General features: G+C 32.4%; 2 protein-coding genes across 5 annotated transcripts; both read left to right on the top strand.

Moving 5' to 3' along the window:
* The first annotated feature begins 389 nt into the window (after positions 1 to 389).
* On the top strand, positions 390 to 7,270 carry ABA3 (molybdenum cofactor sulfurase (LOS5) (ABA3)). 4 transcript variants are annotated; one of them, XR_007176658.2, is made up of 23 exons: positions 390 to 612; positions 906 to 1,004; positions 1,100 to 1,158; positions 1,270 to 1,430; positions 1,595 to 1,749; positions 1,838 to 1,966; positions 2,148 to 2,274; positions 2,529 to 2,631; positions 2,702 to 2,747; positions 2,844 to 2,882; positions 2,958 to 3,114; positions 3,336 to 3,438; positions 3,590 to 3,706; positions 4,046 to 4,123; positions 4,205 to 4,306; positions 4,695 to 4,779; positions 4,855 to 4,956; positions 5,187 to 5,251; positions 5,647 to 5,798; positions 6,102 to 6,337; positions 6,437 to 6,573; positions 6,715 to 6,839; positions 6,925 to 7,270. XR_007176658.2 is itself a non-coding variant. In XM_048126006.2 (23 exons), exons 1-23 carry the CDS (start codon positions 495 to 497, stop codon positions 7,021 to 7,023), a joined length of 2,580 nt encoding a protein of 859 aa, XP_047981963.1. In that variant the 5' UTR covers positions 391 to 494; the 3' UTR covers positions 7,024 to 7,270. The 4 variants fall into 4 exon arrangements, 3 of the variants coding, with proteins under 3 accessions (XP_047981963.1, XP_047981965.1, XP_047981966.1); XM_048126006.2 differs by having other exon boundaries at positions 391 to 612; positions 6,729 to 6,839; XM_048126009.2 differs by having other exon boundaries at positions 487 to 612; positions 962 to 1,004; positions 6,729 to 6,839.
* Positions 7,271 to 19,788: 12,518 nt separating this feature from the next.
* LOC125223844 (transcription factor JUNGBRUNNEN 1-like) lies at positions 19,789 to 21,612 on the top strand. The gene is made up of 3 exons (XM_048127140.2): positions 19,789 to 20,116; positions 20,207 to 20,487; positions 20,988 to 21,612. Exons 1-3 carry the CDS (start codon positions 19,915 to 19,917, stop codon positions 21,372 to 21,374), a joined length of 870 nt encoding a protein of 289 aa, XP_047983097.1. The 5' UTR covers positions 19,789 to 19,914; the 3' UTR covers positions 21,375 to 21,612.
* The last annotated feature ends 4,621 nt before the right edge of the window (positions 21,613 to 26,233 follow it).

Raw genomic sequence — 26,233 nt, 5'->3', positions numbered from 1 at the left:
TTTCCATTTTGGTCCGTCCACGAATAAGAGTCCCGGTTCATAATTACCATAAATGGTAAAGAGACTCCGCATTCCACTAACTCATTCCACTCACATATCATTTAAAACTAATATATACAAGTGGGACTCATATTCCACTAACTTTGTTCCACTCACTTTTATTAATATTTCTTAAAATTCGCGCCATTTAGAAATAGGACTCTTAATCGTGGACGGAGGGAGTATTTATCAGTCATTTTAGCGTAACAAACTAAAATATTTGCAGAATAGTGGAGACATTTAAATGGAGTAAGGCTGCAAAAAAAGCCCATTTTTGGAAACGGCCCAATAAACACACACCGACTTACAACATTAATTTGGAATTCAAGAATCTTCATACCCAAAAATAAAATAAAAAAGAATCTTGTTTTCCTTGTTATGTGACAGCGTTGCTTCATCTGATTAACTGGTTTGGTTTAGCTCAATTTCCTTGATACTACTTTTTGAGCTGAAAGATGGATGGCGAATTCGACAAGGAGCGGTTCTTGAAGGAGTTCGGTGGAGATTATGGTTATCCAAATGCACTCCACAACATTGATCAAATCAGAGCTAATGATTTTAAGCGATTGAATGGTTTAACCTTTTCCCCCTTCTTCTCTTTATTTTATTTCAATTTTCGGGCTGAATTTTATGTAGAGTGTATTGTGACCATCAAGGAAATGAGCACTAGGCATACTTGATTATTCACCAAGAGTGAGAATTTTGATGTTATTCAGCTGAATACGATTTGGAGTTCATTTTTTTTCTCTGTTTTGTGATTGTGATGTTGATGACATTAAGAAAGTCGGAGTCTTGAAGAAAGAAAAGAATGTTTTTTGGATTATGTTTTTGTGGTTCTTGATTCTAGTGTTGGTTGGGCTGTGTAGATGTAGTATACTTGGATCATGCTGGAGCAACTTTATATTCCGAATCGCAAATGCAGGGCGTTTTTAAGGACTTGAGCTCTACTCTGTATGGAAATCCCCGTATCCTTCGCTTCGTTTTAGTGAAGTGATGATTGGCTCTCTCTTTGGACTTGAATTTTGAATATATGGATGTGATTCTTAAACTAAAACTATAGATAGCCAGAGTAGTTGCAGTGTGACAACCAGCGACATTGTTGGGGAGGTTCGTCAGCAGGTGAGGCCTTATCGTGATATCTGTTTTTTGCTTGCAATTTAGAGTTCCGGGATTTTGTGTTGATTTTCATTTTTGCATAATATTTGAGGGGTTGTTTGAAAATTGGTGCAGGTCCTTAGTTTCTTTAATGCATCTCCGAGAGAGTACAAATGTATATTCACCTCTGGGGCGACATCTTCGTTAAAACTTGTTGGTGAGACATTTCCATGGAGCCGTGGGAGTAATTATGTGTACACAATGGAGAATCACAACAGCGTTCTTGGGATCAGAGAGTATCCTTCTTGTTGAATGGTTTAAATAATTTAACGGCTTATTTTCAAATTTGAACGGCCTGGACTGATGAGGATGGTTGGATGCACTGCATTTTTCGTGTTCCAGTTCCATATTTGATACTACTTGTGTTTTAGATATTTTCTTCCTTAATGTTTTTCATTAGGTATGCCCTTAGACAAGGTGCTGCAGCCATTGCAGTTGACATTGAAGATATTACTGAGTCTGATGCAATGAGTGGTAGGAAATCTGGCATTAAGATTGTACCACACACTGTACAAAGGAGAGGCGAAACTGACTGCGGGAAAATAGATGAAACCAGTTGAGTTATTCTTGACATAATCACAACAAAATTTGCTAGTTTATCTTGTACTATTATACAGTGAAAGTTCCTTCTTTATCCAATTAGATATGGCATCATATGAAGCAGTGGAGAAATCGAGTTTTTACCATAATTTAAACAGGAGCTCATATTCACAGACAATCCTCAATCGAAATCTTTGTCTAACTTTTTTACCAGTTTGTAATATTTACAAGGGTGAGTTTTTTAGCGGTAACATATAGTAGTTTCTTAGAAGTGCCTATCGATATCAGGAACCAGTACTAAGAGCTACAGTTCTCTGAATCACTTAACAGATATGAGAATTATATAGTGTTAGTAAAAACTATGCTGTTATAATCACCTAATGTTGTTCTATGCGTGTAAATGCGTTTTACAGGTGAGACATACAATTTATTTGCATTTCCGTCGGAGTGCAACTTCTCGGGTCTTAGATTCAACCTTGATCTGGTTAATTCTATAAAGGAAGGTTCTTGTCAAATACCAGGAACTTTTCCAACTCAGAGGTATTTAATCATTTTATGACTAGACATTGATTTTTTTTTACTTGAGGGCCGCTCTTCATTCGATGTTTATGAAGCAAAAACCATGGAGATGGTGTATGCTGTCATTGACTGCAAGCTTTACTAATGATGAGATCTTTGTGTTTCTGCATCTGCTGAACTTGAGTGAATGAGATCTATGAAATGGAAAAACATGTTGTGTGTTTGGAATATAACGATTTTATAGCTGGAGATTCATGCTTGATATCTGTGAACAGTGGGCACTGGATGGTCCTGATTGATGCTGCAAAAGGAAGTTCAACATGCCCTCCTGATTTGTCAAAATACAAGGCAGATTTTGTAGTCGTCTCATTTTATAAGGTATTTATGATATATCGTGTATGTTGTCATGAGTGCTGTTGCTTTTCTCATTATTATTTTGTTCCCTCAGCTATTTGGATATCCAACTGGAATTGGAGCTCTTATTGCTCGAAACGGTAGACTTTCCTAAGAAGAATGATATAAACTTGAAATTCTTGGAAAGTGCAACAATCTAACAGAAATCCCTCCCCCTCCAAAAAATATTGTTACAGAGTCGGTTAAGTTATTGAAGAAGACCTATTTCAGCGGAGGTACATATTTTTTCATTTTTCTCCAAGTTATAATCACATCTGGTTGATGCACTCTTAACTTTCCAATTTCTTTAGGCACAGTGGCTGCATCTATCGCAGATATAGACTTCTACCAAAGAAGAGACGGTGTTGAGGAATACTTTGAGGATGGCACCGTATCTTTTCTCAGCATTGCATCCCTTCATCATGGATTCAAAGTTCTTAACACATTAACCATGCCTGCTATTTCCAGGTGCCACAGAACTTGTCCTTATCACCAACACCAGTGAACATGCATGACTGCCATCTAATTTGATTTGTGACATTCGAGATATTGCTTCCGAGTAACTGAGTTTGAATTTAGCTGTATTGGATAATATGGGATTTACTCATTTCACCTTTAAATTGCTTTTTTTTTCATGTTACTTGTATACCTTTCAGATCATTATAATAATTGGGCTTTCATCTCTTAAGGCACACAAGCTCACTTGCCTCATACGTTAGGAATGCATTGCTGAAGCTGAGGCATGAGAACGGAAATTGTGTTTGCATATTGTATGGCATTAATGATAATGAGGTTAGTCATCATTTTATATGAAATTAGAATGTAACTCTATACCATTAACTCAAACCTTACCTTCTCCTTTGACTTGCTGCAAAGTGGTTGAGCATTATGATATTGTCTCTATTACTTTTGCTTACTCTGGTTATAAATTATCTTCCTTCAGTCATTGTTCGATTCAATGGGTCCTGTAATTTCATTTAACCTGAAAAGACCTGACGGATCTTGGTTTGGCTATCGAGAGGTGGAAAAGTTGGCATCCTTGTCCAATATCCAGTTGAGGGTAAGACTGTTGAGCTCAACCTCTGTATCAGGATACGCTTAATATTTTTACCTTCAATTTTGCATTAGTTAAAAGATTGTAGTTTGATGCCATGACATTTAAAGATCCTTATGTTCATATCAAACAATCAATAATCTTGCATTTTGTGGCTTGAACAGTTCTAAAATGTTATGGAATTGTTGAGTTTTTTCCTAATTGTTTCCATTTTTGTGGGTGGTAAAGATCTATACAGGAGATGTGTAATTTTAAAATATAAAGTTTTCATTGGTTTTTGTTAAGGAAAATAGGATATGTTTCTCTGAGTACAAGCGTTTTGAAGATCTCTGATGTGTTTTTTAGACAGGGTGCTTTTGTAATCCTGGTGCATGTGCAAAACATCTTGGGTTGTCTCATTCGGATCTTGTTTCTAACATTGAGGTATACACTGGTTACTTCACCATCTATTAACTTGTTATATAAACAAAATCTAGTTGGAGACTGTATATTTTTTAAATTCAGGCAGGACATGTTTGCTGGGATGATCATGACATATTGAATGGCAAACCAACTGGAGCAGTTAGGGTGTCATTTGGTTACATGTCAACATTTGAAGATGCCATGGTATACTTTTCTGGATCTGTGGAATTATGTTGTCCATTCGATGCCAAGCTGTAAATTAATTTGTTCTTAGATTTTGCTTTCAACGAGGTTTATGTGGTTTGCATGTGGCCGATCTCAGTTTATTTGTTTTAACGGAAGAAACTACAAAATTATGTCACTATTGTTCACTAATAGTTCGCTACAAGTTCACATTGTAGATATTATGGTTTTATGGGTAATGGTGTTGCTTCCTGGTTAAATTGATACCATGATCTAAATGTAACATCTTAAAACTGACACTACTTAACACTACTCTTTATGAGATAGTGGTGATAAATTCATATAGATTCGAACTGCGTCTCTTCGTTTTTGCCCCCCATATGACAATACCTCTTATACTAATGCGCAGAAGCTTTTGAAGTTCATCAAGAGTTCATTTGTGCCCCAAATGACACATAATATAACTGGGGAAAGACCTTATTCTGCAACTGAAGGTGGTTTATAATTTGACTAGCTATAGCACAACTGCATCGCATCTTCTGTTGACAAGCTGTTGTGTTGTTATGCAGGGGTTGAAAGGACTTCAAGATACTTCCTCAAATCAATCACTGTTTATCCCATCAAATCTTGTGCTGGCTTCAGTGTGGGGAGCTGGCCTTTAAGTAATACTGGTATTATATCTAAATTGCTTTTAGCTTGAAGCAAGATGTATTCTGGTCTCACTCTTCTATATGTATTTGGTAATAGAGATGGAAATTATTTCTAAGAATGACATAATGGTTTAATTGGCTTTGAAATTGCTTCGGAATGATATTTTTTAACCCTTAGACAGAGAATGTTACGTTAATTTTATGTTTTAGTGTATGTTTCTGAATTCTGTGCGTCCACAAAAAAAATTCAGGATTGTTGCATGATAGGGAATGGCTTCTCAAGAGCTTCAATGGAGAAATTTTGACCCAGAAGAAGGTGAGTTTTAATATTTTTGGAGCTCTTGCATTTAACGATAGACTTCTTGATCACATATTTCTCGCTTTTAGTTCTTAGTAGCATTTGACTTAAGGGAGATGGAAGGCCAGTTAGCATGTATTATGCATGAACTGATAAGAGTGCCTAACAATGTTTTAGTGTTGTGTGAGATCTATCCCTGCTTAGTTTTACGTGTACTTTTCTTTCTCTCAGTAGTTATTTGCTCACAACTCGAGTGGTGGCAGTTATTTAAATACGATGTGCTCTTTTTTGTTTTGTCTTTCTTGAACGAAACATTATGAACTTAGACCTGTATAGCTTTTCTCATTTCTTTTCTCTTTTCGTGGATGACTTATATTCTGCTACCATTATTAATTCAACTTTTTGGATTTCAGGTTCCTGAAATGGGTTTAATCAGCACGTTGGTCGATCTAAAATTAGGACTGCTTATTGTTGAATCTCCCCATTGCAAAGAAAAAATGCAGATAGAGCTTTCTTCAGCTCAATGTATAGGTAAACGAGAAGTGATGGAAATACATTCTCAAAGGTATGAAATTTCTGTTTCAGGTAAAACATTTTGCATATAATCACATGCTCATCTGACATCTCTCTCCACGTGTTTTAAATGGTTACTCGAAGGATGATAGGCACATCATCTAAAGGATGATTTGTTTTCGTTTAATGGATAACGTGACTGAGTGTATTGCCCACACTTATCGCTTACTATTGCTGATCCTGACACGAATATCTGTCTCCATGCTAAACTACAATTCATCGTATAAATCGTATATTCCTAAGGATGTTAATAACTAAAAGGGTCACTAAAATTGAAATCAATTTTCCTGTCTAGATATGAAGTTGGAGGCTACTGGAATGAAATCGACATTTGGTTTAGCAATGCTGTCGGTCGCCCTTGCACCCTTGTCAGAAGCTATGCTGTCCAAAATCAGACGCTGCCAAACAGGGAGCAGTGTATAGTAGGGATGTGCAGAGATTTCGAGACTAGATTGAATTTTGTCAACGAAGCTCAGTTTTTGCTATTATTGGAAGAAAGTGTATCAGATCTCAACAGCAGAATAAGATCAAGTACGTCGCTGTGCTTTTCTCCCCATCTTAAATTTTTCTTTTCCATATTTCCAAATCATGCTTTCTGTGGTTAAGTCGCTTCATTTTTTTTGTCAACAGAGTTGCGTAACGACTCACTTAACCAGCCAGCTGAAATTAATCCAATGAGGTTCCGTCCAAATATTGTCGTCTCTGGTGGTAAACCCTATGCCGAAGATGGTTGGAAGAGTTTGAAGATTGGAGAGAGTAACTTCAAGGTAATTTTTGGTGTACTTTTTATGTTTTTATTGCATAGTCCACTTTTCCTTTAACATCACAACTCCGTTAGTGTCGAATGAATCTTGTTTCTTTGATTATATTATCATATTGTAAAAGTTCTAGTGCTCATATTCGACAAGATTGACACGTGCAGTCCTTGGGTGGTTGCAACCGTTGCCATATGATCAATATGACCTCTACAGCCGGGACAGTGCAGAGGTCCAACGAACCGTTAGCCACTTTAGCATCTTACAGACGACTAAAGGTCAGCATGATCAATTCTATATAGCAATATTATTGTTCTCGGTTAGTACACGACTACATTCTAGATTGTCGTTCCAATGTCACAGGGGAAGATATATTTTGGAATATTGTTAAGATTATGCGATTTTATCGACCAAGATGCTTGGATTTCCGTGGGACAAGAAGTGATGCCAAACACAGATTAAATTTGCAAGTTATAAGGATGCACACTTTATCCTCGGCAATTTGGGGTTTACATGCGAATAACTGTAGATATATCTGCAAACGGAGTTCACGAGAGCTTGACTCGATGAACGATGGTTAGTTCTATTCATTTTAAACATTGCATTATAGTAGTACTCTATCTGTATTATCCATAGTCCATCATCAAACATCATGTTGTAGATTATGTCCACCATAATAAATGAGAACGTCTCGGAATTAGTCATTTTAGAGGCTATGTGGTACAAATACTGTTCTAGTATTCGAAACATGGTCTTCGTAGAGTCCGGATGCAATAAGTTGTGCTTCTTTTGGTTTATGACCGCATACATTAGCTGCTCGTGGAACGGGTATGTAGTCTGGACCCGGTCTTTCTTCACGGAGACCGGACTTGTTATATGTGGATTATGTAGGAGACAGTGTTGATACTAATTAATGTACTCCCTCTGTTCCATAGTAATGGAGGCATTTCTTTTCGGCACGGAGATTAAAAAAATTGTGTTAGGTGAGTTAAAGTAAAGAGAGAATAAAGTGGAAAATGAAAAAGGTAGAGAGATGAAGAGAGAAAAAAGTAAGAGAGAGTAAAGCAGGTGTGGAAAAATGTGTTGACTTTTACTAAAAAGGGAAATGACTCTATTACTATGGAACGTACTAAAATGACAAAATGACTCTATTACTATGGAACAGATGGAGTACAAGATTTGGGGGAATCTTTTGCAGGCCGTGGCAAATTTTAAACTATTCTTTGACTATGGTGTTTGCATAAACTAATTAAAAACTTTTTTGTTTTTAGAATGACTAGAATTTGTATGAGTTGCGACAGATGTTTAATTATATTAGTGAATTTGTTTTATGGAATGTTGGTTGAGTATGATTTGGTCTGTTCAACATTCTTGTGTGCATCTATTTTGTTTTGTCGATGTTGAAAATTTGAATTAGGAAGAGGTCTTGAATCATCATACAAAAATGCCAAATTGTTGTTGGTAATAATTTTTTATAAGGAGCAAGATTCAGACAAATAAAAGTGCAGTCCTAATGCTTCAAGTAAGATTATTTATATTTGATTTAATGCAAGTGTTCATATAAGTATTGACACGATGATGGACATTTGATCCACAAAATAAATTAGTCTCGAAATTTAAATTTTGAAAGTTCGAATGTATAGCTCATGCCAAAATATTTTGTGCATATCCTTGAGTGGAATTGCATGATTTGAAAAATACTCTATTTAAGTATACTATCCAAGGTTTGTGTTAAAATGACAACACATCTTAAAGTGACACCGTGATATCACTTATACAGCAATATTATAAACACGACACAGCAATATTATAAACGCTACACAGCAATCTATAGATTGTTGTATATCGTGTTGGATATTGTTTGCCGAGAAAAATTGTTGTATAGTGTACAACATATTGTTGGCTGTCTTTTTAAGTTTTTTCCACGTGGCAGTTTACTATTCCTCCACGTGTACAAATGATTGGCTAGGAATGGTGGTATAGTGTTATTTTAAGAGGTGGTGGCACCCTAACACTTTCATACTATCGAATTGCCTTATAGATTTTAGAATAGAGTGAAATATATTTTCAGTCCATGGACATTGCGCTAATACTGTTTGTAGTATCTATTCTTTAAAAATATCACTAGACATGTCTTGACATTGATATAATATTATTGGAAGGATTTTTGTACCTTTTAAAGATCAAAATACCCTTATACTACTATAATACTCCCTCCGTCCCACAAAGATTGTCCCATTTTTTCATTTTGGTCCGTCCCACAAAGTTTGTCCCATTTCACTTTTTACCATTTTTGGTAGTGGACCCCATATTCCACTAACTCATTCCTACTCACATTTTATTATAAAACTAATATATAAAAGTAGGATCCACATTCCACTACCTTTTTCAACTCACTTTCCATTACATTTCTTAAAACCCGTGCCCGATCAAAGTGGGACAATCTTTGTGGGACGGAGGGAGTAGTAGTTGATACTATTCCACCTCTTAAAATTATGAATTTTGAAATAATTCAAATTTTAATGCATAATTCGTAAAGTAGCAAAGAGATAAAAGAAAAAAATATTAAAATATTATTAGTGAAAAATAAGTCATTTCATTAGGGAGAAAAAAAAAATTATATTAAAAAGTTAAAATTTTAAAGGATATACTAAAAAAATAATTTATACTTTTAAAGGATGAATGGAGTATCTATTACTCCCTCCGTCCCAAGGAAGATGACCTATTTCTTGGGCGGCACGGGATTTTATGCAAATTTATTTTGTGTGTTGAGAGGAGAGAGTAAAGTAAGAGATGGAGAATAAAGTAGAGATAAAAGTGTTTCCATTTTAAGTAATTGGTCATCTTAATTGGGACAAACTAAAAAGGAAAGTGAGTCATATTCAATGGAACAGAGGGAGTATCTTTTTTATGAAAGTAAATTGTCATTTTCGCTGCAATTGGTTCATTAATTTCTGATGTATTCTCCAAGGAAAGTCGTTAAAGTATGTGGCAAATAATTGCACATACTTAAAAGAAATGAATAAACTAAAGTTATGGTTCTCAATCTCACGAAAAAGTTTAAAAGATACTCCCTCCGTCCCGAATAATTCGTCCCAGTTTTTCATTTCGGTCTGTCCCACATAATTTGTCACACTTCACTTTTACCATTTTTGGTAGTGGACCATATATTCCACTAACTCATTCGTACTCACATTTTATTATAAAACTAATATATAAAGGTAGGACTCATATTACATTAATTTTTTCAACCCACTTTTCATTACAATTCTTAAAATCTGTGCCCTGTCAAAGTGACCCAAATTATCCAGAACGGAGGGAGTAATTCTTATGGTTTGGAGGGTATTTTGGTCCCAAAAGTGAAAAATATCCCTCCAATAATATTATATCTATGGCTAGGAACGTCTACTAATATTTAAAGAATAATGAAATATAATGTTCAAAGACTAAAAATTTAGTTTTCTCTTTACAATTACTAGTAATCAAACAAAATCTAACGTAGAGTATGTCGTTACGTGTAGAAGTGCGGTTCTTATTATAAGTTTAGTACCTTAAAATAAAATAAAATTGGCACCTTTGACGTTTCCCGAAGAAATGCAGGGATCCAAGAAAATGATTTTTATGCCAAAAATTCCAAACCAATCTCATAATATCACATAGAAATTAATGTAAGGTAACATCGATATGTACGTATCCTAGTGCATTGACTCTATAGACTTTGACCTTTTCATTGTCTTTTCATTTAATATAATGTCTGATTCAATTATACACACTAATTAAAGTACATAACTATTCAATGTGACATTTTCGACTTGGGAAAAAGTCTTGGCACGGGCATCAAGACTGGTTGCTTTAGAAATATTATTTAATGATATAAATTGTTCCATTAAAGCATCCACAATTGCTTTAGATCAGCCATAGGCTAGCCACTCTCTCTTCCTGCCACGTCATCAGCACTAAAAGTCCACCTGTCACATTATCATTTTAAGCAAATAGGCTAGCCTAAAGCTAGCCACAGGCTAACCGCAATAAAAATAATTCAATTTACGGAATTAAATTTATGACAAATTATGGAAATAAATTTACGAGACATATGCGGGAAAATTCATTAATTTCATTTAAATAAAAAAAAAGGTACATTGATTAAAAAATTACATAAATTACAATCACGCAAAATACGGAATTAAATTTACGACACAGATACGGGAAAATGCAATAAAAAATGCATTAAAAATGCAATAAATAAAAAAATGCATAAAAAATACATTAAAAAAATTGCAATCGGCTAGCTGAAATTGAGTCCGCAATGAAGGCTAGCGGATCGGCTAGCGCCCACAAATCGGCTAGAGCTCGCCGGTTTTTTCGCCGAAAAGCCGCTGGCCGATTACAATGGTTCGGCTAGCCGACCGGCTAGCGACGCGAATCAGCTAGCCGGTGCGCTAGCCATCATCGTGGATGCTCTTAGTATTTCATAGTTCCAAATTTACACTTTATTCAATTACTTAATTCTTCACATCGATATATATAACTATTTTTCATAATCATAAAATAAATAGTAGGAGTACTTAGTACATCAGTCGTTGGCTACGTAAATACAAATAGTAGTATACTAGAGTAAGCTTCAAATTTAGTTTTTCAAAAGTGGAGTCTTGTAATATTTTAAGTCATTGGGAAAAAAAAAATTACTGTTAGGTCTTTGAAAAATAAAAAAATAACACCATGCATCTTTTTTTTCATATATTTAGTAGTATCTTTTAATTCTCTAGTTATTTTAGGTTGGAGATTGTAATAAAATTTCGTTTCCAATTATGAAGAAATAAATTTAGTTTTATTCTATAATAATTATTTACTCCATATTTTTGGAAATTATTTACGTATTATACTTATTTAAAATTTGAATGATATTCTTTCAAATTAAGTAAATACTCTTTTTTATTTTGGAGCTACTTTTAAGACCAAATACTAATATGGCTATATTTCATTTGATTTGAGATATATACATTTAATACAAAAAATCAAACTATGTTCGATCAATTTGTGATACAAGTAAATATAATAGTTCTGTTAAACAATATCAACAATTGTTAAATAATTAATTACTGGATAAATTAAATTTATTTCTTCATAATTAAAAAACAAATCTTATTACAACTTCAATGTAAAATAATTATTATAGAATAAAAATATGAGTTCGGGGTGAAATGTGAGGGGAAAGGGCATGTAACATTTTTCATTTTCAAATTAAAGACTTGTAATATTTTTCATTTTTCTAGTGGTTTTTATAGGTCTTTTTGTCAGTTATTACTTTGTTGTTTTTGGTAGCACGTTGAATCTCTTTTATACGTCGTACCTCTGCTCGCCATTTCTGGTTTTTAGCCCTTCTAAATGCATCAAAAAAATATATACATTATCTTTTTTCTTCTGAAGATGTTTCTGTGCATTATTGGAATTAATTTCAGTCAAGCATATTTGGTTTGGTAAATGATAAAAGGGGGCTGCTGTTGAAAAATAATACAACTACTACACGACTGGGAAGATTCATTGCATTTCTGACTGCAATGAATTAATTTCACTATTTTACTATAATTATGATACATGTAGCGATATTAAAATGATATGCTAAGATTTTGTTTCGGATTGATATAAGTACTACATAATCAAAAAAATATTATATTTGGTATGTTATGAGACCATTAATTATATGCCGTTATATATGAATTTGAATTCGAATCTTGCCTTCACACAACTTTTTGGGGTAATTTATGTGATTATATATGGTCCACAAAAGGCTAATCCTAGAAATTGATCCAAATTTTATGCAGATTATCATGTTAAAGCTTCTAAGAATAATTTTAATTTCCTAAAAAACGTACTCCATTTGCAATAAATTTTCAATTTTGTAATCATAATGCAAACTGAGAAGAAGTATAAGTTCATAGTTCATAATCATATAATTAAATTCTAGACTTCTAGTTAAATACGTACATTTGCATAATATCAATTAATATTACATATATTTTGTCAAACAATTATAGTAGTGTGTGTAATAAAATAATTATATAGGGATATGAATTCCAATTGTACTTTTATATCTCAATCACGTAAACACATACATCCATCGAATGAAACAACATTGTTAACACATGTCAATAAAATAGCATACGAGTAAACATCATTAGAGATATATATGACATTTTGGACTAGAGTGTAATTAGTTATGGAATATACACAAAGTTATTTACTTGTGTAAATCACATTATCAATAATTTATAGTTTATAAATTTTGTAGAGCTATTCATATATTTCATCAAAATTTATGAATATATATATATAGGGACGTAGGTTTGTGTTAAAATGACAATCCCTCTTAAAGTGACACCGTGACACTACTTATACAACAATATTATAAACGCTATACAGCAATATTCAATGCACTAGACAGCTGTCTAGTGTGTTGGATATTGTTGTCCAAGAAAATTGATGTATAGTGTACAACATATTGCTGACCGTCTTTTTTGGGGGTTTTTTTTGCCACGTGGCAGCTTATTATTCGTCCACGTGTACAAATGATTGGATATGAATCGTAAAACAGAAAACAAATCCCAAGCCATTGATTTTTTTCCATCTAATGGCTGATTTTTATGCCATGTCTAATTAATACTATTAATTTAAAAATATGAAAAAGGTTAGTTTAGGGATATCCTCAATACGAAATCGTGAAAGTTTGATGAAAAATCTTTTCACAAATTTTATATGGGCTATAAAGTGAAAATATAGATAAATTAATCATATTTATATGTAATTATATTATATTTGAAATTAAAAATCGCTACAGAGTCAAAATTCAAATTATAATTTTATAAGAACACAAAATTAATGAGTATAAATTCAATTTTGATAGAATAGTAGTACTAGGACTCCATCCAACAAGTACAAGAGAGTTGACGCAGTGGCTGTGGCGAACAACGACGTACATATAATGTCTTTTTCTTGCATTTAATTAGTTAGTGGGTTTTAGTAATAGATTTTCTAAATTGTAATATAATAAGTTTGAGTTATTTTCGAAAGTATGCTTTATATATTAAGTACTCAAAGAACTATATATTACGAAATAAGTTTAAAAGAATTAATATATTATAAACTTAATTAATTATTAGTGAGGAAATAGTCAACATTAATAAACAAAATTAATTACTAATTAATTACTACTCCATCAGTTTAGTAAACTAGGAAGAAAAATTAGCAAAAGTTTTGGGTTGGGGTCGAAGTTCTAAAATGACATTCATATGTAAAAAAATAACAATAATACTTCTAAAACAACGCCTAATTATACTTAGCTAAAACACATCTTAAGTTCATGAGCTTATTAATATACTGTATAAATCAAGCTTGCTTTATTTTGATATTAATTAGAACTCTTAGGTTCAAAATGCTCCTCGAAAATCATCCATTTTAAAGGTAACTAAGGAATATTGAAATTCATATTTTAGGTCGCAAAAATAGAAATGATCGATCTCTAAGCTCTTTTCTTTCAACTTTTATGAGAAATGCAATTTTATATTGGAAAGAAGTCATTTAAATGAGTTATTACAATTAAATATTAATCTTTACTCATATTCTAAATGCACAATAATCATCCAAAGTTCCAAAAACTTATTTTGTAAATCTAACACCTTAATTTAATTTTATTTTTTAAAAAAACCCAAACGCCTCATAAATCAAGTCACATGAGGTGATCTAATTATTAAATAGAATTCTATTTATCATCTATAGATCAAATCTATCTTGTTACATGTAGGTTCATTACCATTTAACTAAACGAACATAAAGTCTTGGTCTTTGTTAACATAAAATAAAATTAAATAAAAAAGGTGAAGGACAATGAAGTTTTGCTTAACGAATTTTATAATTTTCAGAAAATATCTCTAAATTGTATTTTCTTTTCAAAAGAATTTACCTTTGTGAAAAGTTTGATTTTTACATTTTATTGGATATAATCCAATAATGGAGAGTTTTTTTTAAATATAATTGAGAGTTTTTTAGGTAGATTATGTATAATTGAGAGTTTTTTTAAATATAAGTTAGAAAATATTTTATTTAAACATATATCTTGATTAAAACAAAACAAAACAATCATGATCATTCTATTTTACCAAGGATGTGATATATAAGATGAAATTATGTCGACATGATTAGACACACTATCAATTCTTTTGATGTAGTATTAATTTAAAATCGAGCACGTGAACTTTGTCGAGCCTCATCTAATAGCGATCAATATGAATTCACGTCATTGTAATAAAATGAAATGCTCTTACATCATAAATTGATGGGTTAGTGCATTAGATTTAGAGTAGAGTAGAAAATTGCATTCGAATTTGTACATCATATTCCTCACACACATATTGACATATATGCACGAAAGTGTTATAGCATTAAATGATATTTGACGAACCAAGTTTGGGTTAATGACTAAATTAGTGTGGAAATTTTAGGTTAATTGTCAATTACAATATGAAAAAACTCTCACTCGACCCCCATGGTGGGCGCATCCCCATCCACTCCTGCTCGAACCCCATGTCCGTCCTTCACATCCCTTGGCTCCTCCTCCCTCCTTCCTTTATCTTCGCCTCCAACCAGGAACAGATCCAGAAATTCTGTATAGGTGGGGCAAAATTCCATACAAAGACATTTTAAGGATTTTAGAAGGGACATTTATAATGGTATTTTAAAAAAAAATTAAAAATAATGATCAATATAGCACTAATGAATTTTTTTGAGGTGGGGCATTTGCCCCTTGTATGTTGCATGTACATCCGTCCCTGCCTCCAATACTGCCACCTTCTCCCCGTTCTATATCGTCTTCGCCTCCCCCCTCTTGCACCGCCGCCTCCTACTCATGTTCTTTTGCAAAATCCACGCACCCACAGGCTACGGTGCGTATGTATACGAAAGAGTCTCTCTTACACTATAATTATTTTTAATAAAAAAAAGACTATATCCCGTTCGAGATTGTAACCTACTTGTTGTCTATCTCATCACGCGCACTGGAGAGTCCCTCTTACACTATAATTTTAAAAATTCAAATATAACTATATAAGGATCATCCCATTAGACATTGTAACATATGCTAGACTTTTTCGGTATTGTCATCATCCCATTAGACATCATCTCACAATGATAGTTTATTACTCCCTCTGTCCGTGAATAGGAGTCTAATTTTTCTATTTTAGTCCGTCTATGAATAGGAGTCCCGGTTCACTTTTACCCTAAATGGTAATAGGGTCTCATCTTCCACCAACTAATTCTACTCACATTTCATTTAAAACTAATATATACAAGTGAGATCCTTATTCCACTAACTTTTTTCCACCAAATTTTCTTAACATTTCTTAAAACTCGTGCTGCCAAGAATGGAAGAGGGAGTATATTTTAACTATGACCTCCAAATATATTAAACTACCACGCAGGTAGTGGCTTGTTATATTATGTCACTGTTTACACACTGTTAATTTCTCGGCATAATTTATGAAAAAATAGGACCTTAATATTTGCAGCTAACAAATTGTGGTGTTGATTTTTGAAGTGAATATCTTATCTTTAAATGTGATGAAGATATACAAAATGTATGTATGTATATATGCATGCAACATACTAAATTGATACAACAAAATGTACGATTCGTACATTTTCATTTTTAGAAATACACAAAGTATATACTACTTACTTATTTTAATTAAAATATTACTATTATAAAGTGGGACCAATACATCATCACATAATCACATAAGTGTGGTAAATTATACTCCCTCCGTTCCGCAGTAGTAGAGAAGTTTTCAGCATGTGATATAAGAAAAATTATGTTAAGTATTTATGTACTAAATAAAGAATAAAGTAAAAAATAAAAAAAGCAGAGATATGAAGAGATAATAAAGTAAGAGAGCGTAAAGTAAATGAGAAAAAATAATGTGTTACACTACACTCATGCAAGTATAAATCGAAACCAAGACCTCTCGTTAAAGTGAATCTTGTAATGTCTCAATTTTACCATTAAATTGCATAATCGACTCAAACCTGATGAACTTTTCTGTTTATATTCTTAATTAATTTTTTTATTACACACCGCTTAATGAATATTAATTCTTGTATTTTATGTCCGAGTCTGGGTCTTAATTAGCTTATAAATTTCGACAATAATAATAATAATTTTGGAAGTTACTATAATTTAGTTTAGTTTTCGTAATTTAAGTAGGAAAATGTAGCAATTAATTTGACTGTCCCATTCAGTCGATTATCATATGAAATAAATTTTGAAAAATAACAAAAAAAATATAAATACTATTCAGATGTTGGCAATTAGAAGACCAAGGCCGATCGATCATCCGGGTCAGAGGGGAACTTCAGAGTCAAAATTTTGTTCTAGACTTTGACTTTTCACCATTTTAATTTTGATCACAATTCACACAATATCAAAAACTAGTTTTAAGAATTATAGCAATAAACCACAATAATAAGCAATTAAATAAATGGAGAAAATTAAACCATCATGATCAACGAGAATTTTATGGCACAAGCAACCCTTTTATCTTCAAACACTAAATCACTAGTCTTTTTCCCTATCCCTCTCAATGGTGTGCGCCTTCTCGAAGGCCTTGAAAAAGGTGGTACAAAAACAATATATTGTGGAAAATAAATATTAATTTAAATAAATAACACGAAAATGTTGCATGTTACAATTCAAGACATTAAGGGGAAGGAAGTATTAATATTTGAATCAGGGTTGCAGATTTCTTTTTTGCATATTCGAAATCTTTGATTTGGGAAAGCCTTGTGTTGACATCTTTTCGGAATTTGAAAATTAGCAATTAATTTGCAAGTTAGCTCTATATTTTCAATGTGCGGATCCCACCATATTTTAAATACTAGTAATATAATTATAATTCAGTAATAAGTACCAAAAGTTATGATGTATATCCCTCGTCACTATCAAGGAGAAAAGTAAAAAAGAAAATATATGCGTTACTAAAATTAATATGATTCAAAGTATATAATCAAATGTAAACTCTATAAAATGATGTAATCAAATGCAATTTTAAATATCGTATAAATTTTTAAGTTATAATCTGGTCCATTAGAAAATGTCAACATATAATAAAATAACATTAATAAAAAATATCAACACAATATCAACGGTTGACGTTGTGTTGACATCAAAATCTTAAAATTTTACAATGTGTTGACACTGTGTTGTGGAGTTTGAAGTTTGTAATAGAATTTGCATTTTATCAGGGGTTGTTCGGTTTGCAAAATTGTATCTCGAGATTAAATATGTAGTGTGTTTGGTTCATTAGATTAATCTTACAACTTAATCCTAGATGAATAATCATGTGATAATTAGTCATAGCCAACCCCCTCCAACTAAATTAAACTCACAACTTAATCCTAAATTATATATCTTGGCACTATTTATCTAGGCAACCAAACACTACCTATATGTATAGATTATGGGGGTATTCGGTTACCAAGATTAAATCTCATGATTAAAGATGTATCATGTTTGGTTCATAAGATAAAACCCTATAACTTAATCCTAGACGGATAGTCTCATGATAATTAGTCATAGTCTCTCTCCTTCAACTAAAATAATCCCATAACTTAATCCTAAATGAATAGTCTCATGATACTTAGTTATGACAACCGAACGTCACCTATATATGTATATTGACTGTCCAAGGATTCGAATCAAATGGATTAATTAGAAACTAGTGTCCCAAATTTCTCTAATTACCTCACTGATTTGAGTGCTATAGATGTGGACTATATAAGTATAGATTCTTACTGCTCTCTTTTTATTTCTTTGATTTTATCTTTTTCATCTCTGTTGTTTGGATTGGGTCTATGTAAAGATTCTTTACCCCTTGCTGCTTTGGAGTTGGTCTTTCTTTGAAAATAGACCTTTTGAGTTGTCTTTCTTTTGCTCGTGGAATTAGCATACTGTTAATTTAAATTTGGTTTCAAATTTTCTTTTGGCTTAAGCTTTTCATTGTATAAAAAAAATTTTATATACTAGTATTGATTTTGAATAGAATTTTATTTTTCTATCAAAAAATATGAACTTGGCATTTGTGAAGTTGAACAATTCAAAGGCACCGCCGCACCGTTAAAAAACTCTCAACGAAGTCTTTTTAATTGAGCATGATTTAAGTATACATTTTTAGAAAAAAGAAAGAAAAGACATAGCTTCGTGATCATGATGACCACTTCAATGATCAAAATCTAACAAGAATTAACAAAAATTTACTCCACTTTCAAGTATTATATCAAACTCTAGCACATCAGATTAAGTATTCCAGCTTAATTAGTGAGACTGATATTTTCGGATAACTTAGTTAGGATTGATTATTGTATAATTATTTTCATTTCCTTCTTAGTTAATTGGCTCACTTTTAGTACTAAAAGGGATATATCTAAATATCATGAAACTTTCAAAAGTTGGGTTTTTCCCACAAACTTTAAAACTGACAAATAATATCACGAACTTTATCCCGGGTTTGTTTTTTCTCACGAATGAAAAAATTCCCACAAATAATATTATGATACAGATTTTTTTTTTTTGTAATTTCTCGACAACAATTTTGAGAACTTCAAGTTTTTCAATCTTAGAAGATAGTTTCTCTTGAAGCAAACCCTCCAAAATTGTTCATCAATCTATTAAAATAACATGTCATGGGAAAATACAAACTCGGGGTAAAATTCATGATATTATTTGCCAATTTTAAAGTTCGTGGGAAAAATCCAACTTTTTGAAAATTTCATGATATTAAATGTCAATATCCCGTACTAAAATATTTCCAATTAAAAAATAGAAGTCGATCCCAGTTCCACAGTGGCGTCGGCAGTTGGTTGAATTAGTAGTAGCACCAAATTAGATCGATATTGATGTTATAATTACCACAGAAAAATAAATAATGCCATTCAATTTTGGTCTTTAATGTGGAAATTGAAAACCAAAATAGTATTGCTGGTGATGTCACAATTAAGTGCAATTAAAGACTTCTTCCATCTTCCAAAATCAAAAACATCAGGACCATGGATGGCGCAAGTCAATACTCTTGACTTGACCAAATAAAATATTATATATTCGCCCACACACCATTGATTGTGACATAATACATGCATTAATCTTGTATATATATGTATGCACAAGATATCAAAGGTGAACCTCAAGTAGATATTAAGTTCCATTCACACTGAAAATTCAACCAAAAGGAAAAAAGGTGATTAATTGTCTCTACATATTATACATATATACACTATACCTTTGTTGAAAATAAATTAGTTATTGATTCAATCATGGAAGAAGTAGAGAACATGAGCATCACTTTCTCCTCCAAGGAAGAGGAAGAAGACTTGCAGCTTCCCGGCTTCCGGTTCCACCCGACCGATGAAGAGCTCGTCGGCTTCTATCTCAGGCGCAAGGTCGAAAAGCGCCCCATCCGGCTCGACCTAATCAAGCACGTCGATATCTACAAATTCGACCCGTGGGATCTTCCAAGTATGTTGTTTTTTTTAATTGATTAGAGGTGATGATCAAATTTATGAGTTTGTGGGATTGATAGATGATGGATTTGGGGGGTTTTTGCAGAATCGGGAGGCGGCGGCGCGGGGGAGAAGGAGTGGTACTTCTTCTGTAGAAGAGGGAGGAAGTACAAGAACAGCATGAGGCCGAATAGGGTGACGCGGTCGGGTTTTTGGAAGGCGACCGGGATCGACCGCCCTATTTACTCGTCGGGCCGCGAATGCATTGGCCTTAAGAAGTCTCTCGTCTACTACCGCGGCTCGGCCGGTAAGGGCACCAAGACTGATTGGATGATGCATGAGTTCCGCCTCCCCGGCCCCCACGACTCCGGGGCCAAACAGGAAGCGGTAAGAGCCCTCATACTTTTATAACTATATCAGTTCTCTCTTTGCACCGATATAAATATTTTTTTTTCTTTTTGCAACATCGTTCTTCAAATCATTTAATAAATATATTTATATAATCATTTCAGTTCTCTCTTCACACACATAAAATATCACTCTTCTCCAAATCATTCGAAAATTGCCCTGGGGAGTCGGATTTTTTTAACCCGTATATACTTTTGAATCATTCATTTTTTTAGTCCAATAGCCGTCAACCATTCTTATACCACATTATATATACTCCCCCGTTTTTCTGTTTTGAGATTTTTTGTTTCCTGACCTATTGAACAGAGGAGAAGCGTCTTACTAATTGAACTTCGCTTCATCATCCCTATGTAATGCCTGATTTAACTTTTATTATTTTTTTAACAAATAGACACCATATTACTATATTTTATTATAAAATTATAAAACTAATATAAAAAGCAGGATTCGCATTTCACTAACTCAATTTAATCACGCAGGAAGTGTGGACGTTGTGCCGCATACTAAAGCGCGGCACCTCCTACAGGAAGTGCGTGCCGGACTGGAAGGAAATGGCGGCGGCGAAGAGGCCGAGCAACGCCTCCGCGAGCTCGGAGACGTGCAGCGTGGAGTCGTGCGACGGGCGAAGCGGCGGAAGCTATATAAGCTTCAACGCTCCGCTTACAAAGAAGCAATTAGTAGTAACACCTGAGACAAGCACAAGTGTTGAGAGCTTGATGAATGTGCAACATCATCATCATCATTCCTCTTCTGCAAGTTACAGTATGTATAGTGACATCAATGAGTTTCTGAGGCACGCAGATTGGGGGGATCTTCGATCTGTTGTTGATTGTGCTAATCCAGTATATGCTGATAGATATTTTTGAGTTTATTAATTATCATGTTTAATTAGAATAGATTGGAATAATTAAGAAGCCATGGGAGTTGAGATAGACATGTATAGTTTTGTCAAAAGCCCATCTCTTATGTTTAATTTATGGGGCTATGCTTTTGTTCTATGTATCATCTCACACTCTATACATATACATATAGATTGAGATAGCTATTTTGTAGTACTAATAAATCTTGTCTAATTAGATTTGCTCATATCGTGTTTGGGTTCAAGATCTCCGGTCCCGTTTCTCGCTCGTACAACATTCGAAAAGTCCTTTGCAGCCCACATTCCACACGGATAAGTGTTCGTTTTTGTGCAAAGTTCAAGGTAATTTTGCTGCAGATTTTCTCTCCCATTATACGTATAGCTTTCATACAGGACTTCATATTCTAGATGGCCTTCCACTGGGTATGAATGTTTGGCTACTACATAATAGATTAGGTGTTTCTTACTTGCGACAGATTCTTCAGTTTTAAAAAAGAAGGTCCAAAATTTCCTCTGATGTCAAATTAGTTGGAGTATTAGAATTTTGTCAACGATACACTTTTATAATATATATTTTTGGTTCCGTAACTAAAGGGTGACAATTCTAGACGTAAAAACTTGCAAAAATTGGCAATGTAAGTCAAATTTTTCCTTGTTTACGTTTCCCAAACAAACCCTAATTTGTGGTCTTTATGTTGTATGATTGTGATTCCTCACCCCAATTTTCGTATTTACGTGATAAAAAAACAATATATCAATTAAATAATCTTCATAAAAGAACTTTTAATTAATAATTAATAATTAATAAAATGGTTGATTAAATGCATGTCGGCGGAAAATCCCAAATTTAGTGGAAAATAGTATAGATAAAATGCCAAAAACGTTACAAATAGTCCAAATTAAATAAGGACATACGCAATAAATAAATTAAATAATTAATTAATTAACTCGTTTATAGTGTGAATTTGATACCCTCGATTCAAAATCCATGAAGCCAGTTAGAGTTTCATAGTCGTCAAGTTAGAATACATAAAAAATAACAAATGCATATATGTGGTTATAGCATGCATGCATCACGAGAACTAAAAATTAATACAATAACAAAATAGTGTTGACTGATACACAAAATTTATTGACAGTTAATTAAACTACATTTTCAAACAATACATCACTTATTTTCTATAGTGATAGTTTGAAAATGTTTAGTATCCTGACTGTACTGGGCCAATCTTTTTTTTCTTAGTTACATATAAACTACATAAATATTATGATTAGTTTGTATTGAATATCGAATAACCTTGATCATGCTTAGCTTTCTATTAGTGCTTCCTTATAGACACAATACTAGTATAACTTATTCATAGTTACTAATACGTAATTCATCCGTCTCAATCTAAGTGACACATTTCTTTTTGCTACGTGTTTTGAAAAAATGATACTAATAGATAGTTAAAGTAGAGAGAAGTAAAGCAAGAGAGAGAATAATGTAGAGTAGAGTCTCATCTACATTATTCTTTTGCTTACTTTATTTTCCTTGTACTTTAACTGTTTATTTTCAATTGTTCCATAATTATTTTTCGGTTAAAATGCTAATTAAATTGGAACGCATGTAAAATTTTGGTGATGTAAATGTGTATTAATGTAGCGATGAGGACGGCTAAAAGGCATCATTCTGAACCTACTAAACTTTTTTTTTTATAAAAAGAAAGACTCAAAGCATTCAACATGCAAGGTGAGCAAAGGAGTACAAAACTTGAACAAAATCTAAAACTCCCCAAAAGCAAAGAAACGCCACAAAACATCATACCAAGCACAACCTACAACCACCGCAAATAAAACCAGCCCAAAAGGAACACACGACAAACCAAAAACTACTAGCAAAGTACCAAACATCCACACTAAAGATGAAAAGCCACAACTCACTAGTTATACTTCATTTGTGTCCCAACCATCTTCTAGTTTTAGGTAGGTCTTTGCATACTTGCTCGGGCGAATAGGAAAATTTGGACATCATCCTACCTACTAAACTAAAAATATAGAGAATTAAATGAAACAAATTTGATCAAATAGCAAAACTAATTTAAGTACATGATTTGTCTTTCAAGTCTTAATCTAATATAAAGATGCTGGACAACCTAAACCTTGGCGAAACTTCATATTCATGATTTTATAGAAAAGCAGTATGTAACTCTTTATAAATCGTACATTAATTATAATATTGATTTAGTTAGCACAATCAAAAGTTTTATAGGCCTGATTAATTCAAATATCAACATTTCTTTATAAAAAAATATTCAATTTCAACTATATATGATTGGAAGATATTATGTACTACAATTAGTAAATCTTGTCGTTGTATCCTTCATGCAAGGTGTCGCCAAAGTATTCACGTGATTTTCTAGATGGAAATCGCTCAATTTTCAACTTCCATACAATAAAATTATTTATAGAAGCGTGACAAGGAAATAATAATAAATTGTCATGAAAAATACTACTCCCTATAGTCAATGGGGTAATGATGAGTCACCAATTTGTGAATCCTAAATTCTTTATACAACCTTTCCAACCTTATCATTTGATATTATGTGTAGGAAAATACAGTTTGAAATTTGAATGGACTTTTCAAATAAAATAAATGGGTCAATTCTGATAGGTGAATATCCATTCTATTCAAACTTGGCGGATAAAATTTTATTGTACTCATAATCATACTGAATATGGAATCATTCAAAACCAGACACTAAATATGGAACAATTTTTTTTTTCTTTCTGTTTTTCAAGTTATTCTAAAATATATCACCTTATACTTGTAAAATAAATAGGTGATAAGAGGTTTTTTAAATGTGAACACGAACTTATCCTTTTTTTTGTTGTTTTTTAAAATCGGAAAGGGCATCTAAATTGACAATATCAAGTGTGAATATAGAAGTGCACGTGCGTGAGTTGCAACTCTAAATTTCAAGTTCAAATTAAATTTTCATGTGGAGCTCAAAAAAATATCAGTGAATTAGGAGTACAACTTCAAAACGATTAAATTAAATAATATAACCGAATTTAAAACAAATAGATAAAATTAGGCCTGTCAAATTGGGTACCCGCGGATATCCGATCCGAAATTTTCGGATACCCAACCCCGAAATTCTCAAAATCCAATACCCGTTATCCGACCCGAATTTGATTTCGGATACCAGGATACCCGACTCTCGGGTATCCAGTCCCGATTGTGATTTTTATTTTTTTATTTTTATTTTTTTTTGGAAATTTTACAAACTTTAGAATTTCATTAATATTTATCTAATTCAAATTTAATACAAAGTTGAAGTAGTATACAAGAGAAAATAACAACAAACTTTTAGAAATACAAAATTCTTTTAGTAGTTCGAATTTAAGAGAAAATAACTAAAAACTTTTAGAAATACAAAATTCTTATAGTAGTTCTAATTTAAAAGAAAATAGCTACACACTTTTAAAAATACAAAATTCATAAGTTATACGGAGTACTAGATATTAACATCTTTCATCCATCTACAATAAGTCAATAACCATCAAAATTCATAAGTTCAAACATTCATCCCTTATAAACATCACAATTTAATAATTCATAAGAATCAAGATCTAACAATAACATCGTCGAACAATCAAAATTCAAAATTTTACAAGTCAATGAAATTAAAATATAATAAAAAAATTTAAATTATACTATCTTACAAGCTAACTATTAAGTATTAATTAAAATGTAGTTAAAAAATTAAATTACATTTAATTATAATAAAAACATAATTTATTAATTTTAGAAAACAAATCGGATAATTCGGGTATACCCGATCGGGTATCGGGTTACCCGATATCCGATAATCCAAAATTCTCATTACTCGATCCCGATCCGATACCCGAAAATCGGATTTCGAATATTCAATTATCCGACTTTATCTGGTTTGGATAACGGGTATCCAATATCCGATATCCATTTTGACAAGACCTAGATAAAATGATGATCCTGTTGATTATGCATAATTTCTTAAACTAAAAGCAACCTGAATAATCTAAATAAAATTAACATGAGAGGCATAAGTTCCCCATCTAGTTATGGGCTTTTTGTCACTAGGCCTCGTAAAAATTTAGTTCGTGGGCAGTTAACTTATTTTAAAATTATTCGATTTTTTTTTCAAATGTGACAGCAAATTAAATATATATATGGGGCCAATATTAAGTTCTCCATGGGAACAAAATATCCAAAACATTCTTTGTTGGTATAAACCATATTAAGTTTACTATCGATATAGGGCCAATCCTAAGAGCGAACAAGTATGGGCGATGATATATGGCCCAAAATATGTCTAAAATTATATTCCCTTCATTCTATTCCTAGGACATTTTTTATTCCATACGAAATTTTATGTTATTTTATTTTATAAGTTAAGTGTAGAAAGAATAAATAGGGAAAAGAAAGTGCAGAAAGAATAAAATAGAGAAAAGAATTAAAGTAGAGAAATAATATTTTCCTTTTAGAAATTATGCTAATCAGACTTGTCATTTTGAGTGGAAGAGAACATTAGTATATTTTTCATACAAAATGGACTCAAGTCCAATCCAATGTATTAAGTGTAACGGTCGTTTACAATGATGGATAACTTCTTTAACATGGTTTTTATAAAAAAAATATATAAAAAATATATTAATGTAAAATTAAATAGTTAGACCAAAATGGCGTCATTTTGGCACATTAGTATATCAACATGTTACATCACATAAATTTCATCAAAAAAATTAAGTTGGATCAGGTTGGAAATTTGGCACAATCCATCAAATTTTATAATTTTAGCGATCGATTTTAACATTTACGGAAAAAATAAAACTTCTCTAAGT

The sequence above is a fragment of the Salvia hispanica genome, chromosome 1, assembly GCF_029641045.1.
Source record: "Salvia hispanica isolate PSC_SH4W2 chromosome 1, Shi_PSC_v1, whole genome shotgun sequence".
Classification (NCBI taxonomy): Eukaryota; Viridiplantae; Streptophyta; class Magnoliopsida; order Lamiales; family Lamiaceae; genus Salvia; species Salvia hispanica.
This window is presented reverse-complemented; position numbering and strand designations above follow the sequence as displayed.

What these genes read in the sequence shown, in the direction of transcription:
- ABA3 (XM_048126006.2), top strand. Translation starts at nt 495, where the DNA reads ATGGATGGCGAATTCGACAAGGAGCGGTTCTTGAAGGAGTTCGGTGGA. An exon ending in GGAACTTTTCCAACTCAGAG is followed by an intron (nt 2,275 to 2,528) that starts GTATTTAATCAT and finishes ATCTGTGAACAG; the next exon opens with TGGGCACTGGATGGTCCTGA. An exon ending in TTGGAGAGAGTAACTTCAAG is followed by an intron (nt 6,574 to 6,728) that starts GTAATTTTTGGT and finishes TGACACGTGCAG; the next exon opens with TCCTTGGGTGGTTGCAACCG.
- LOC125223844 (XM_048127140.2), top strand. Translation starts at nt 19,915, where the DNA reads ATGGAAGAAGTAGAGAACATGAGCATCACTTTCTCCTCCAAGGAAGAG. An exon ending in CGACCCGTGGGATCTTCCAA is followed by an intron (nt 20,117 to 20,206) that starts GTATGTTGTTTT and finishes GGGTTTTTGCAG; the next exon opens with AATCGGGAGGCGGCGGCGCG. An exon ending in CCGGGGCCAAACAGGAAGCG is followed by an intron (nt 20,488 to 20,987) that starts GTAAGAGCCCTC and finishes TTAATCACGCAG; the next exon opens with GAAGTGTGGACGTTGTGCCG.